Here is a 16,449-nt window from a genome sequence, read left to right on the forward strand (position 1 = left end):
TGCTTCACGTTGATTTGAGTTTTTTTGGTTTCACCTAACAGCTTGCCTTGATAGAAGGTGCTTTTGTTGACTCCTTACTATAAACTTTAAATATATGCTGTAATTAGCCAGGAAACAGCAAAATCCCAAACGTTACAAAACTGTGTCACTCACGCAGCTGGATCTCGTTTTCTATTATGTGTGAAAATGTAGTGTGGTCGAAAAAAAAACAGTTTAGAAATGTCGCGACATTAATGCCACGCTACAGTTTAGTTTGTTTTGGTTTGTTTTAGGTGTCGATAAAAAATGTTAAATTTTCAATGTACTGGAGAGAGAAAAAAATTAAAAATTATTTTCACACTAGTGCCAATCGGTGAGTGAATTCTGAACTGAAGTATCTACCATAAAATAGGGCTTGTTCGTGGGAGGCTCCCTTAGCACAGTCGGTTGAGTGAGGCTCAGCTATAAAGCAAGATCATGCTGGAAGCGGCATGGTTCAATTCCCGGTCTGGCATGGAGTATGATTGTACTTGCCACCAGGCATGGAAAATCATTTGCAATCATTTCGTTCATTCATTTACATTCATTTGCCTCTTACTTTTTTTTTCAACAGCATTCCGCAAAATGATGTATGGAGCTTTTATATTTTTTGTTTTTAGCTACAACTTTTGTTAACAAGTCAAATCCGTATCTCTTATGCATCACGAACTAGAATGCTGTTGATGAAAAAAGTTAGAGGCAAATGAATGTAAATGAATGTATGAAATGAATGCAAATGATTTTCCATGCCTGCTTGCCACACAGTATACTAATGCAAATATGGTACAGGCAGTTCTCAATTAACAACTGTGAAGGTACATCTAGAATAGTTGAGAGCCGGCGTAAAGTCCAAGCAGCGAAGTAATACAAAACCAAAGAAGTTCGTGTTCATCTGAAAATTGTTGCCGAAGACCATATATTAAGTAAGGAAAAACAATTCAAAATGAATGTCACACTAAACTCTTTACCATAAGATAGGTCTTGTCCTTTACCGATGTGTGGTTTTAGGTGGCATGCTAAAGAGTCTCGAGTATCCCTTTCCTTGATCTCTATCTGCTGTGAAGATGTGAAGATGTGAGGACCACCACAATTTTACGAACCGTATCTACACCATGGAAATTGGATGTTGCAGAGAGCCTCGAGATCAACAAACAACGGAATTCAACTTTACTCTACAGGGTTCAAGAAACCGGATACACATGGCTTTTCAAGTTACTACCTAGGGCACATCAACGAGTAAGCAGCGGAGTACCTGCACCTACTGGAAATTAAATTTAAGTTTACCTAGCTTCTAAGTGAAAATGTATATTCGGTAAAATGCGATGTTTTTCTTCAGACGAGTATTAGTACAAGACACTGAATAAGTCTGCACATTGTAGACGAAATACGCGTATCTGTCAAGGATAAAAGCATATAAGGGCCCATGCATTAATTATGTCACGCTAAATCGAGCAAAAAATTACCCCCTCCCCCCTATCGTGACGTTTTTCCTAATGCATTGTTTGTCACAAAATTTTAGAACCCCCCCCCCCCTTAGAGCGTGATATAATATATGCATCAACCCTAGGTAGTGGAATTAAATGAAAATTACTAATCCTTCTCTCTCTCTTTATACAGGTATTCCACTAAGACGCCCACATCCATCAGGATTCATTTGCACTTCTTTACCGAAGACTGGAACTTTCTATCTAGTACATATGTCAAGCTACGACAAACAATGACAAATTAATGTCACACAAGCGCTGCCTGGTGAGTGAATGCTGAGCTGAACTCTTTACCATAATATAGGTTTTGTTCATGCGAATAACTTCTCAGAAGACGGGAACCTTCTATCTAGTTAAGAAGTTATGTTAGGGCAAACAATTATATATGTGAATTCTGAACTAATCCCTTTACCTTAGGATTGGTCTTGACTATCTGAACAACTTTACTGGAGATGGAAACCTTCAGTCTAGTCAAGATGTTAAGTTGGGGCAAACAATTCAAAATGAATGTCACATTAGCGCTGCCTGGAGAGTCATTTCTGGACTAAACTCTTAACCTCAGGGCAGGTTTTTTTTCATCTGAACAACTTTGCTCAAGACGGGAACCATCCATATAAGCAGGATCTGTAGATGTCGTTATATCACCGACAAACTGAAATGAATGACCATACAAAGTACCATCAAATTTCTGATCAAAGCACAAAACTGACATCTGCCGCCGTGTTCGCGAAAAATGTGTATCCTAGCCACGAACACGCATACAAAATGTATGAGTTGGTTCGTGTCTAATCTATTTCGGGCCAATTATTTTTATCTAGATAACAAATTTCTATGGTTTCGACAGATGGGATCGCTGCACATTTGAGTCCGTCGTTATGGATTCTCGATCAAGAGTTAAGTTTAAGTTTCATATCGGTTTGCCGGTGGTTATATAGTGTGTATTTAGAAGGCGCAACTTGATCGTTTTAGCCCCATCTAGTGAGTAAATTTTGTCATAAACTATCCATAGTTTTGAAAACCTTGTATTTCTTAACATCTTTGCGGAACGAATCAGCATCTTATATTGTTGGGATCTCGTGATATAAACAGGTCTATCTTCAAAATATGGCACTTCATGGGTATATTTTTACAATGAGTGATTGAAAAAAAAAAAAGTTTTATAATTTAACTAATAGTCCACTAAATTTACTTTGCAAAACATTTGAAAATTCAAAAATCCGTTGAACCTTCTTTTTTTCCTTTATTTAGGAGATTTTTAGCCGCTGAACCCTCACTGAGATATGACAATTTGAATTTGGGGTACTCAACTTAAGTTTTTTTTCTGGCACAGACGAAGGATTAAAAATGCATGAAACGTCGAGATCTGATGTTGTCTCAAAAAAAAAAAACTCTTGGCAAAAATCGACTGTCTTGATTTAGAATTATTTCGTGAGTTAGAGGCAGGATATGAAAGTATGAAACATTGATGAATCGACTTCTAAACCTGTACACAACTATCTCCAAACTACTTGTATATAATTTTAAACCATCACTAGCACCTAATACGAGGTTTCACTAGAGTGGTTCACTTTTTTTTCATTAGGGCGGTTCATTTCATACTTAAAACATCAAAATACACGCATAAATCATAAGTTTCCACTGAATGCATCTAAAAATATTCCAGACAAGAAGATTTCACTTTCCGTAAGAATAACACTGGTCCGTTATCGTAGAAATATTTTTGGTTTGAACCACCCTAGAGAAGTCTCACGTATTAGATGCTAGTCATGGCTCGAAATGATATACAAGTATCGATACAAGTAGTTGTGAACAATTTTATTCCTTTATTTAACGTCGGTCTCTATTCCGCAATCTAGTGCCAATCACCGACGGACATCGATTGCCATCTACAACTTCCACACCTGCGTAGGATATCGCACCCATTCAACACACATGGGCCTTGACCAACAGCTTTACTTCCCTTCCGAATGAAGACGTGACCAGAGATTTTTATGCCTCAGAAAAATCCCACCCATCTGGGATTGAACCCAGACCCATTGGGGTGAGAAAGCAGTCACGCTTACCACTACACCACCGGCGTCGGCCTAGTTGGGAACAGTTGCACAAGCCAATTAATTAATCTTCTATATCCCACCTCTAACTCACAGAAAACGTTGCAGAAAGTCGAGTGATGTAGGGTGATTTTTCGATTTAAAAAAAAAACTCAAACTTAGACGATTTTGCGTCACCCCTAAATCATGTTCGATTTAGCCTCAATATTGGGCATGGTCGGTTTTGGAAATTCAAGATGACAATTTTCATTGGCACCCTAACCTACATAGATTGGAAAAAGTAACGTATCTCGACTCGTGCGGAGATTATGTCCATGGAGGAAAACCTAATCACAACAAGTTCCGAGCAATCAATGCTACCAGTTTGCACTGCAGTGTGGCTGAATAAATTAAGATAACGAAAACAGGCGCCCACCAATAGATTAACAAACTGTTGAGCTGTTAAGTGAAACAAATTATGCCTCTTCATTCGGAATGGAAATCACCCGCTCCTCGTCCGATATTCGATATAGTAGAGAAAAGGGGGGTTTGATTGTAAATACAAGAGCAACGGTGTCAAGGTTGAGAGTCGGAACGAAGATGAGGGCAAGAGTTTGCGCGAGGGCGAATTTGCCAGATGGTGGATCATGAACATGTGACCATATATAAAATTAGGTATGCCCGCACGACTGACACCGTTGACAGTCTTAAGAAGCGGCATTTATGACCATTTACAGACCGACAAAGCCAAAGCTAGTCGTTTACGAGCTAACCACATCGTAACCATACTGCTTGATTGGATTTGTGGTTATTTCGCTAAGAATTAGAATTCGTTGGCTGTGTTGTGTACTAACGATAAAGTGGAAATCTCCCAACTGCGGTTTAAGACGAATAATCTGCATATAGTGTTCTAAGTAGTCATTTCAACTCATAGTGATAGATTTGCCGATGTTAAATGGCAACCTGATCTGTGATCGAAATTGGTTTACATCTGGAAAGTTTATTTTAGGGGTTGCTTGTGGAACTATACTCTTTCTTCTGGAAACATCTCTTTTGTAATGGATCTCCTACAAGTGAGATAAAAGAAATCATTTTCACATTATTATTTTATTATGAAATAACCTTTAGAGCTGAGCCTTAAAACCTCGATAAAACTCGCAATGTTATTTTGGTTAATTGGATGTTTGTTTTTGCCCTTTCAACGTAATTTGGGTGTAAAATTGCACATTTTTCAGCACACAATTTCAAATAACTCATTCGTGATAAAATTGTGCTGTCTTCACAGAGGTGGTAACGAGAATTTTTACAAAAAATGTCACTATGAAAACGTATGGGGGAAAATGTCTTTGAAGTGCTTTTTTCCTGGTAGTACAACAACTAGACCATATTAGCACAGCATAAAGCATGGCCGGTCTAAAAACTTGTTCAAATATTAGAAGTTTATTCGTCAGGCAAAGTTTGGATTTCCAGTTTATACGAGGATACAAACATTTTATATATTTGTTACATTTGGCTTGAATGCCCCCAATGTGATCTTTAAAAGTTAATTTTTGGTATCATTGGTTGGATATTTCACTTGGTTTGACCAGGAAATTGAAAGTCCGTTCATAGTGACTATGTGACTACTATTAGGTTTCAAAAACGAAGCTCTAGCCTTACGTGGAAATATTATAAGTAGAGTGTTGGAAGCGTTGGGAGAAATCTTACTTTATTTTGTAAATAAGAAGAGAAAATATCTAAACTTTTCTGCAGCCTGCTGCAAATAACACGAAGACTTCTCCCTTTTGTGGAAATGTCTGTGTCATCGACGAGATTTGTGGCAACCCTGAGGCAAATCAGGGAGGTCCGAAGTGAAAATATTATACAATATAGGCCCAAGAATGCTACCCTGAGGAACTCCTGCTCTAACAGGTAGTCGTTAAATAATTTTGAACTAATTTCATAATATAGAGTGGAAAATTATACTTTTTCAATTGGGCAATCAAACCTTCATGCCAAACACTGTCGAATGCTTGTTCTATGTCTCGAAGAGCAACTGCAGTTGAGCAGCCTTCAGATTTGTTTGAACGAATTAAATTGGTAACTCTTAAGAGTTGATGAGTAGTTGAAAGCCCATTGCGAAATTCAAATTGCTCATCTGCAAAAATTGAGTTCGTATTGATGTGAAGCATCATTCTATTTAAAATTATCTTTTCAAAAAGTTTACTTATTGAAGAAAGCAAACTCATTGGACGGTAGCTAGAAGCTTGAGCTGGATTTTTATCCGGCTTCTAAATTGGAAGAAATGTTGCATTTTTACATTTATCAGGAAAGTATGGCAAATGGAAACATCTGTTAAATAATTTTACCAAGAAAGACAAGGTTCTCTCTGAAAGTTTTTTGATGAGGATATAGAAAATTCCATCATCCCCTGGGGCATTCATATTTTGAAACTTTTTAGTTATGGATTTTATTTCGTTCAAATCAGTCTCCCAGGAATCATCAAAAATATTTTCCCTAGAGAAAATATTCAGATAATCCCGAGCAAACTGATTCTCAATAGGACAAGTAAGACCCAAACTGAAATCATGGGAACTCTCGAATTGCCTAGAAAGTTTCTGAGCTTTTTCCAACTTTGTGATCAAAATTTTACCACCTTCTAAAGCGCGGGAAAAGGCTATTGAGGTTTTTTTCAAAAATTTTATGAGCTTCCAAAAGGGTTTGGAACTCGGGTATAATTTCTCAAATTTTGTTCGTCAGGGCAGAGAATCGCTTTTAAATTTGTTGTTACAAATCCCGCCAGATAACTTTCATGGCAGGATCGCGTGTTCTTTGATGTTGCCGCCTACGGACATTTTTCAGGCGGATCAAGAGTTGAAGATCGTCATCTATTATAATTGAATCGAATTTAACCTCGAATTTTGGTACTGAGGCAGCTCTTGCTTCAAATATAGAAGTAGTCAGAGATTCAAGAGCATAATTAACTTCAGCTTAGGTTTGCAAAGGAATGTTTGGATCGAAGTTATGTTCCATAAATGTTCGATATTGCTCTCAATCAGCTATATGGTAATTGAAAGTAGAGCTGTTGGAATTAGGAATTATTTCTTGGGATATTACAAAAGTTACTGGAAGGTGATCAGAAACGAATTCAGCATGGGTATCCCATTGGCTACAAAGTTGATATGAATCAGTTAATACCAAATCAATAGTTGAGGGATTTCTTGCTGAAGAAAGGCATGTTGGGCTGTTTGATTGTTCATCAAACAGAAAATTACCATAGAGGTAACTCTAAGACTAGTAGGTCCCGAAGAAACGTGCTCAACTTTTTTGCTCAGCTCTGGTACTATCTTCGGTTCCAAGCTAATCGATTCACCCCTCGAAACATAGGAAAATCCACTAACCCCTCATTTTATCTGTCAAACTTTCATAGCTAATCAAAACAAACATTGTGTAGTATTAGAATTTCGACTACAATGGGGTAAGTTAATCGTTTGCTTGGGACCAATAGGTTAGTCAAGTAGTGAGCCAATTTAAAATCGTTAGTTTCGTATTGATTGTTGATATTACCATTGGAATTGCTTTGAGCATTATTCCATGAGCGGTGTTTTGCATTAAAATCACCAATAATGAAGAATTTAGACCTATGACGGGTAAGTTTCTGAAGGTCACCCTTGAGAAAATTCTTTTGCTGGCGTAACGTAAGTTGTCCAAATTTAGTTTCAACAGAAACTCCCAAAGTTTCAAAAACTTTGGTTTCAAATGAAGAAAGAATTTTATGTTTGATTCGTCTATGAACAATGATGGCAACGCCACCACAGGGTCCATCAAGGCGATCATTTCTATAAATTAAATAATTTGAGTCCTTCTTAACCTTATGGTCAGGTTTAAGGAACGTTTAAGTTATAACGGTAATATGCACGTTATGAACTCTCAAAAAGTTAAATAGCTCGTCTTCATTATCTTTAAGAGATAGAGCATTCCAACTTACAATGTTTAATGCTTTAAAATCCATTACTAAATTTTAAAGTCATGACAATATTATTTGCAAATTTTACTCCAGTTTGAATAGCATCAAACATGGAGTTAGTTTTAAGCATATCAGAAATCATGTCAATTAATGATTTCTGTAAAAATTCCATTTTAGGGGCAGTAATGCTTCCTAAGTCAAAATTGACAAAATTTCGGTTAGAATTACTTTGGTTAGTATTTTGATTTCTACCCGATGCAATAGCAGCATAGGTAGCTCGATTAACTCGCAGAACATTGTTAGCAGCGAGGGGAGTAGGTACAGATGAAACATTTGAAGCAGGGGTTCCTCGCTGACCGTTGTTAACAGCAGAGGAATTTGTACCTGGTCGGAAACGTGGAGCGTTTCCTACCTGTTGGTTATAACGAGATTGTAGTCTTACATTCCCAAAAATTGGATTTGTGGTTTTCACCACAATTTGAACATTTAAATTTCTTAGGATCTTCCTTCACAGGACAGTCGTCCTTTGTGTGAGAGGAATCACCGCAATTCATGCATTTAGCTGGCATGTAACAATTTTTAGTTCCGTGACCTCATCCCGGCACTTACGGCACTGAGTGAGGTTTTGGAAATTTCCTCCAGTCTTCCTGAAGTGTTCCCACTTCACTCGGACATGGAGCATTAGGCTAGATTTTTCTAAGGCCTTAAGGTTGTTTAGTTCACTAGACTTGAAGTGAACTAAATAAAAATCATTAGAAATCCCGTTGCGCGAATCGCCAGGACGGGATTTCATTTTCATTTTGATTACTTGGAGTGGCACAACTCCAAGTAATTTTGCCAGTTCATCTTTGATCTGATCCAGGGATTCACCACTGGGCAGTCCTTTCATGACAACCTTGAACACACGTTCAGTTTTGGTGTCGTAAGTAAAAAATGTGTGCTTCTTCTCAGTAAGATACTTGAGAAGACATTTAAATCCGTCCAAGGTTTCAGCCAATACACGGCATTCACCCCGACGTCCAATTTGTAGTGAAAACTTAACTTTCACGAAATTCAAAAGTTCCATGCGAAGAGCATGGAAATCGGAAGTGGTTATCACAATAGGGGGAATCTTTTCCTTCTTGGCATTAAGCCGGGAAAGTTTACTACAATTTTTCTTGGATGATGGATCATTCTCATCATCCGTGAGCAAATCAAATTGATTACTTGAATTAATTTCATCAGAAGGGGGATCGAGAGTTTGCCCCTTTCTTTTGCGTTTAGGCGCCATGGCGGCAGTAAATTTTTTATCCAAATCGACTTCCTAGCAAATTACTATAAGAATCTGAAGGATCGAAGAGGAATTTTCCAAACCGATATCCAAGAAGGATTACCTCGGGTAGGGTCCGAACAAGGATCGAAGAGGAATAAGAGTTGACAAGGTAGAAATTTTACAGGTTGAGCACTGAAAAGTGCTGTTTAAATTTGTTGTAGCTTTAGGTAGTAGTAACACTTCCTTCAGCAAAAAGCAAGTATTATTATTATTATTTAGCTTTATTTAGGAGGCTTCAAAAAGCAAATAGATACGCACGGCAAGAGAGCACGATGCGGACTGATGAGCAAGACAGTTGTGGTTCCATTAGCACTGTTACATTGGCGACGAGGATGGGATCGGAGCGCGTGGAAAAACGACGACGGAGACGAAACGGAACGGAACGAGGATATCGGGAATGTCGATGGTAAATATTAAATAAGTTATTGGATTAGCAATCCAATATTGGAAACGGTTCGGCCTAAGGGAAAATTTCCAGACCGTTTGGGTATTAAATCAAAAGCAAACGAAGGGAACAATGATCTTGTCCGTTGTGCTTACAGTGAAACCCAGGATGACGCAGGGAATCTTTATTCCAGTCCGTGCACCTGGTCAATAAGCGAAGAAAACTAGCAGTTCTAGCCCGCATACGAGGGGGGCGACATCTAAATCTCAATTCTAGATGCTCAAAAAATCTCACACTAGCGAATCAATCTTCGAAAAATCATCTTTCATTTCTCGCATCTACTTGCATCGTAGATGGAGTCCCCCCCCCCCCCCCCCGCCCGCATATGAGAAACACAGGGAATGTAGTGTCATTCCAGTATGTTCTCAACATGAAGCGAAGGGGATCCAAGAAAAATCCTAGTTCGCAAGTGAAAATGTTAGGGGATGAAATCCCAGTCCATTTTCGATTACGTAGAAGGTGCAGAAGGCCTGAGTCCGTCAGAATCCTTAATGTAGGAGAAAAATTCCCAGCCCATTTGGCACCGGAAAAATAGGAAAAATCAAACGTGTTTGGAAATTTTCACCAGTTACCATGGTAACACGTTTTCAAGGCAACAAGCCGTGGGATGGACCAACTTATGGTCTTAGCTTGTTGAGAAGACAAATACAAAGGAAAAAAGAAGGCAACTTGATGTGATTATTTAAAATTAAATTTCAGCTAAACTTCAACACAACGCCGTTTGTTGAAACAGGTGATGGTCCTACGTCGTCTCGTTGGGAAAGATGGAAGGATCAGTTTGTTGCGTATCTGGCTTTAAAAGCGGTTGATGACCATGACGAGATGTATAAAGCGCTCATGTGTTTCGGTGGTCCAGACGTTAGAAAGGTTGCTCAAAACATCTGTACCACTGAGGGATGTGTTCTGGATAACCTATATCGGGTGGCGATGGATGTTTTGGATGATTATTATTCTCCACGAATGACACTGCGATACAAGCGGTTCAAGTTTCGTCAACTCCATTTTCATCCGAATGAGAAACTCGACCAGTTTGCAATTCGATTGCGATCTCAGGCAATGCTATGTGGATTCGGTGAACAAATCGAGCAGATGATAATAAACCAGATTGTGTACGCTACGAATGGAGACGACAAGCTGGGAGCTAAATACCACGAAGCTGACACGTCACTGGAGGAGTTACTTAAAATTGGGCGAACTTATGAGTCTATGAAGTCACAAATTCACAGGAGAAACGTAGTTGCCGTGAAAAACGGATGCCTGGATATTTCAATGATTGCTTTTATAAGTGTTCCCGTTTAGATTAAATTGATGAATAAGAACTATTCCTTAGTTTGTTTGAAAGTAAAACTTAATAAATGTTAAAATTAAAACAAGGGAGAGATGTAGTTTGCAAAGATGATTGTAAAAACTAAGTAGGCGTTCGACAATAAATCTTCCACTGGGATCGTACCTCTTGAGCAAGACAGTTGTGGTTCCATTAGCACTGTTACAGTGTCGTAAATGAAAAAATTGTGTTGCTTCTCAGTAAGATACTTGAGAAGACGTTTGAATCCGTCCATGGGCATTCATCCCGACGGCCAGTTTGAAGTGAAAACTTGAATTTTTAACAAAGTTCAAAAGTTCCGTGCGAAGAGCATGGAAATCGGAAGTGGTTACAACAATAGGGGAACCTTTTCCTTATTGGCATTAAGCTTGGAATGTTCAATGGAATTTTGCCTGGATGATGGATCATCATCCGTGAGCATATCAAATTGATTGCTCAAATAAATTTCATCAGAAGAGGGATCAAGAGATTGTCCCTTTCTTTTGCATTTAGGCGCCATGGCGCCAGAAGAAAGTTTCTCCAAATCGACTTCCAAGCAGAGTACTATAAGAATCCGAAAGATCGAAGAGGAATTTTCCAAATCAATTTCCAAGCAGGATTACCTCGGGCAGGGTCCAAACAAGGATCGAAGAAGAATAAGAATCGAACAAGGTAGACAATTTACTGGTAATATTTAATTCTGAAAAGTGCTGTGTAAATTTTTTGTAGCTTAAGATAGCTGTTACACAATAGAGGTAACTTTTCCTTCAGCAAAAAGCAAATGTCGTGCGGATCGGCAAGAGAGAACGATGCAGATCCGATGTTCAAACTAAAACTGTTCGTTTTTACCCTTCATTAATCTTCATGAGAACAGAGTATTTTTTAATAGAGTGCACATATCTCCCTGATAGATAGCTCAACGATTGTGTTTCGGTTACAAAATTGAAATCTTTGAAATCTTCGGTCATTTTTCAAAATGACATGCTTGATTTTTTTTTTTTTTTTTATAATTGTAGCACAGAAACGGCACTTCTGCTCGAAATAACGTCGAGACAAAGTTGTAGAGGAAAGTAATTCTAAAAACACGTTAAAACTTAAATATCTCAAAATGTACTTGCCCGATTTTTATTATTTTAAAGGCTCAGAAAAAATTCAAGCTTTTGGAACGTTTAAAGTTTAAAGTTGAAAAATTGCACAGACGCCATTTTGAAAATGTTACCCGAATTTTAGCAAAAATAACAAAAAGTTTCATACAAATCTGAGAAGGTCGATTCAAAAATTCAATTTTTCTTCGCTATTCGGTCTGGATCTGGTCCATGAGTAATCATTTTAAGGGTCCATCGCAGTGGAGAGTTCACTGTATTCCAAACATTCGAAATCTAGCATCTCTACTATTTCTGCTAGTCTCAGGACAATCAATATCATCATTGGCAATTTTGTTGTTTATGGACAATTGTCTACGCAGGGGGAGGGGGGCGATAATCACCCAAAACTGTCTACAGTTCAATCAATAATGCTGTTTAATGCTTTTTGTGAACCAATGAAAAATTAATCGGATTTATGCTAGTTCATCGTTTATAAATCGTATAATTTTTGTTTGATATACATTAAACAACACCTAGGTATGTATCAAATTAATGTGGAAGTTGAATATAATCTCCAGATTTGTGAAAACGAAGCTTGAACAGAAGCTGCAATAAAATATAGTTGCATTGTTATCCAGTATGCAGCTTAATTAAATCGTCATGAAGGCGTTTCTTACATTTGAAATTGTTTCTTGGGGAACACTCTTAGTTGAAGAACTTTGAAGCATTCTCCAAAATATTGCCGATTAATTCCATTAATAGATACATTTCTAATAAATACAAAATAATCTATTATCTGATAAAATTTGACATCCTAACAAAACTCATTCAAACGCATCATTACAAGAAATAATGCCATTATTCATCGATTTGGTAATTGAGATTTACAGGTTCATAGAAACCATAAACTAAGCATTTTGCAAATATGTTTGGTCAATCCAAATTCCATCAATCGTCTTCCAAACTGCAAAGCAGCCCTTACGCTGGATCCGAAATATATTGATTGAGACCTTTTGAAAGAAAGTAAATATGCAACAATACTTCACATAATCACGAATCAATTATCAATTATTAAGGCTTTGAAAACTGTTTCATACCTTCACATTTCACCAAATCAATTTAAAAATTTAAATTCTATTCATTAACCTCTGCCCTTTCTAACAAAAAAAAAAAACTTCCATAATCTAAGTAGCCATTTAACACCACGTTATTACTAATCATTATTATCGTTCCATCGTACTGGCACAATACATTCGACTGTCAATTGTCTCTTCTTTGCCTTTTTTTTCACCACAATAAAAACTAGAATGCTTTCATCCACACATGTCCCGAATGTATACAATTTACCCATATCCCCAATGACCAACAAACCAAGCACTCATATCGCATTCGGCACCTCTGTTTACTCACCTTTCCCATTAATTCAGAAGTCAGCCCACCGGAGCTAATTTGCGTCTTCACGGACTACCTCGTGGCCCCTTCAGTATGGATACTTTATGTCAACGGTAACGGTTTTCAATCACTTAACACAATTTGTTTGTTTTTTTTCTCGATTTTGTGGATCCACCTTTAACTAACCTCAACAAACCAGCCCGCTGGAACGGCCAGCAGTTACTGAAGGCGAGGAGCACAAGGAGGAACCACACTAGCAGAGGTTCGTTTCAAAATCCTGAACACACTCACCGTCGACCGAAGGAGACGAACCGAACCCGATCGGATCGTAAACAAAACTGTCGTCTCCGTTGAGGACAGGTGAGAAATTTATAGGTTCGCCCCCGGGTGGGCCCTCGCGAATCGTGGAGGCCGGCTACCCCGCCGATTCTCTGTTTTGCCTCTGATTGCTCGCTCACATTCGCTCGCACTCTCTTCATTGCATCAGCTCTCACCAATCTCCTGATTGCTTTGCTGAGATAAGGTTTCTCACCACGCGACGCACTGAAATGTTTATCTACTGAAGCGAAGCATGCTTTGATGTTTTTGAATTGTTTGACAGCTGAAATTGATTTTCAACAATCACAAAGATTCTCGTTTTCCCGGTTCATGATTCACTATAATAAAAAAGGTGATAGTTTTAAATTTACTGTGAAACAATGTATCGTTCTGTGGAAGAAACGGATACCACAATAGAGCAATTTAAATTTGAATTAATTTACAAAAGTTCTTCCCGGATCTATCACATGGCCAACCAGGTATCATATATCCGTCGATGGGAGATAACACCACTAGATTTATAGTTCTCATAAACGACAAGTACTGTTCACGGAGAACAAATAAATTAACCCAGCTAGGTATTTAATCAGTTTATTGTTCTTATTTTAGAAGAAAGCAACGCGTGACTCAACTTCAAATACGCACATCCCGGTGATCGGAGTCTGACGGATAGCTGTCAGTGCGCTCCCATACTCGGCAATTATCATTCCAGAAGACGGATTCTGCGATTCTGATGATTTAATTCGATTTACCGGTAAATCCACCCATGACGACGAAGATTGCGGTATCTGCAATCTACCTATTAGAGAGCCAATTAACGCATGTCAAAACAATATCCCTGTTAAATGCTAGGCAGTAACTATTATAGTGACAGGTGGCACGTGGCACTTTCCCACGGGGCCGGTTTAGGCTCAATTGTTCTTGAATGAACATGGTAGACAGAAATTCGTTTCATTTGAACAATTTTAATTAATCGACGCTAATTGTTTTCCATTTACGATCGGTTAGCTGGTTGACTGGACACTAACCTCAACTCTGCATCATGATGCATTCCGTTCGTTGTTTTTTAAAAACACAATTAAATTGATTTTGACAACGAACATAAACATATAAATCAAAATCCAAGAACCCATCCCTAAAAATGCAAATCGCAATCTAGGTCAACCTCAACGTTTTTTTTTGTTTTGTTTGCTAAAGGAGAAAGGCTCCAGCACTGCATGGGAATGCTCGAGTAACCGGACCCACCCACGCGCGTTGTCACCGCGCTGTCTGTCTTTTTAAGACATAAACACCCACCCTGTTGGTATCTGGTTCCATCAAACTGAGGCGAATCCAGATTAATCCAGAACAACCTGGGAGTCTTTCTAGTCGTTCAGCTGAGATGGATTTAAAGGTGAAACCAGTTCGAAGTCCGATTACCGAATACATAATTTTTTCAGGTGCAGGTTGGGATTTTTTTTATCATATAGGGTATACGTCCCTAACCTCGGTCTAATATGCAGCCATCGATTACGTTTTTAATCATAACTCATCAATGAATTTACCTGCAAACGATATTCTACTGCTAAATGGTATGCTTAGATATGCTTATCATGTCGTTTGCTATCAGAAACCACGAAAAGTTGAAAAACTTACTTTTTTTAAGACAATAACTCACGAGGGAAATGTATGTAATATGGGTCTATTGTCCCCAAATTGGGTCTATTTATGGATGCAACTTCGTCCTATCTTGTTTGATCCTCAAAAAAACGCTCTTGGTAACGTTTTCTGATGTATTTTTTTTTATCACTATCACTGTTAACTTAATGCTCTTCATTCCTCAAAACATTTCTTAGAGAAAATTTTACGAAAACTACATTAAATCATTCAATTTAAAAATTAAAAATTAAAAATTTCGCTTATCGTCTTTTGACCGCAGAATATCTAAATCAGAACATTGTGATGTTCATTATACAGGTTTGGCAGAAAAAATCTCCCTTCCTGTTCGTTCCTTATCATCCAAATGCAAAACAACATTGTTGACGTTACTCTTATTGCTATATGCTGTCAAATGAATTTCATGGGCCATAGTTAGGAACATAGAAAAGAAATGTGTCCCTAAAGTTGGGTCCATGTTTTACTTGTGAAAACGTTGTTAAACAATTAAAATAAACATAAAATATTCAAACAGCAACTGTAAGTTTTACGTCTAGTGTGTATTATCAGGTAATTCCAATCAATAAATGCCATAATCAGGCCATTTGATGATCGTCAGTCAACCTTCCCATCTTAACCTTATAAGTCATGGCGGCTAAAAACTCCGAACATTGTGATATTCTCAACCAGTTTTATTACTTACGAGAGCTGAAAATGTATTGAAATGTTGTGATATAAATTGATTTGTGTGTGGTACACATTTATCAACCATCAGTGATCAATATTTTCCTTATTTTTTGTGTAATATTCCTTAATTAATTATTTATTTGCGTGATAGGCCGAATGAAAGGACTAGACCCACATTACATACCGTAACCCTACTGCCTATAATCGCATATCAGTCCCATATAGATTTTCGTCAATTTTAAGATAACAACGCTAACAACTATCAATTATCATATATTTTCGTATTATTGATTAAACTACGGACTGGTACTTGTTACGAATTGAATGATAGGGTTAACTACCCCATTTCCGGCCTATTAATCACAACCCGCACTTGGGCTTTCTTAATCTAGCGCAGTTTAGTGTTATTATTACTGATAGCTTCCTAATTTATTTAACTTTTTGTATGTACCGTAAGATTTGATAAAGAGAAACCAATCGTTGAGATATTGTCAAAAGTCTAACACTGCTTCTTGACGCCAAACTCGGTCTACGGATTATTAACTTGGCCTAACGCATTGAAACGCTTTTGAAACGCCAATGAATTCACTTCGGCCTATCGGATGAAGATAAAAATTGATTCGGTCGGAGCGCTTCTTTTGTTTTTGGGAATAATGGGTGTAAACCTTCCTATCACGCGTTCTTATTGACTTCATTCGGTAGTATTTGAACTAAAGTATCGTACCAAACGCATAATCTATCTGTTAACGCCGAAATCATGGATTTATTTGAAGTTTTCTGCTCGATAGGCCCAA

The 16,449-nt window shown here is 37.8% G+C and overlaps 3 protein-coding genes across 3 annotated transcripts in view; 2 read left to right on the forward strand and 1 right to left on the reverse strand.

The window, feature by feature from the left end:
- LOC135697162 (aminopeptidase N-like) overlaps nt 1-13,326 on the reverse strand; it is a 29,992-nt gene extending 16,666 nt beyond the window's left edge. The window contains exon 1 of the mRNA XM_065216775.1: nt 13,034-13,326. Coding sequence (XP_065072847.1) covers nt 13,034-13,042 — 9 coding nt within the window. The 5' untranslated portion in view covers nt 13,043-13,326. The remainder of the gene's footprint in view (nt 1-13,033) is intronic.
- Nucleotides 1-16,449, forward strand: part of Usp1 (ubiquitin specific protease 1) — a 473,693-nt gene that overhangs the window by 91,966 nt on the left and 365,278 nt on the right. The window lies entirely within an intron of this gene.
- Nucleotides 2,380-16,449, forward strand: part of LOC135697177 (uncharacterized) — a 511,087-nt gene continuing 497,017 nt past the window's right edge. Inside the window, exon 1 of the mRNA XM_065216801.1 lies at nt 2,380-2,440. The gene's annotated coding sequence lies outside the window, so the exon portion shown is untranslated. The remainder of the gene's footprint in view (nt 2,441-16,449) is intronic.

This window comes from Ochlerotatus camptorhynchus, unplaced genomic scaffold, assembly GCF_037179485.1.
Source record: "Ochlerotatus camptorhynchus isolate MF236.1 unplaced genomic scaffold, CSIRO-AGI_Acam_v1.1 ptg000067l, whole genome shotgun sequence".
NCBI classification, from domain to species: domain Eukaryota; kingdom Metazoa; phylum Arthropoda; class Insecta; order Diptera; family Culicidae; genus Ochlerotatus; species Ochlerotatus camptorhynchus.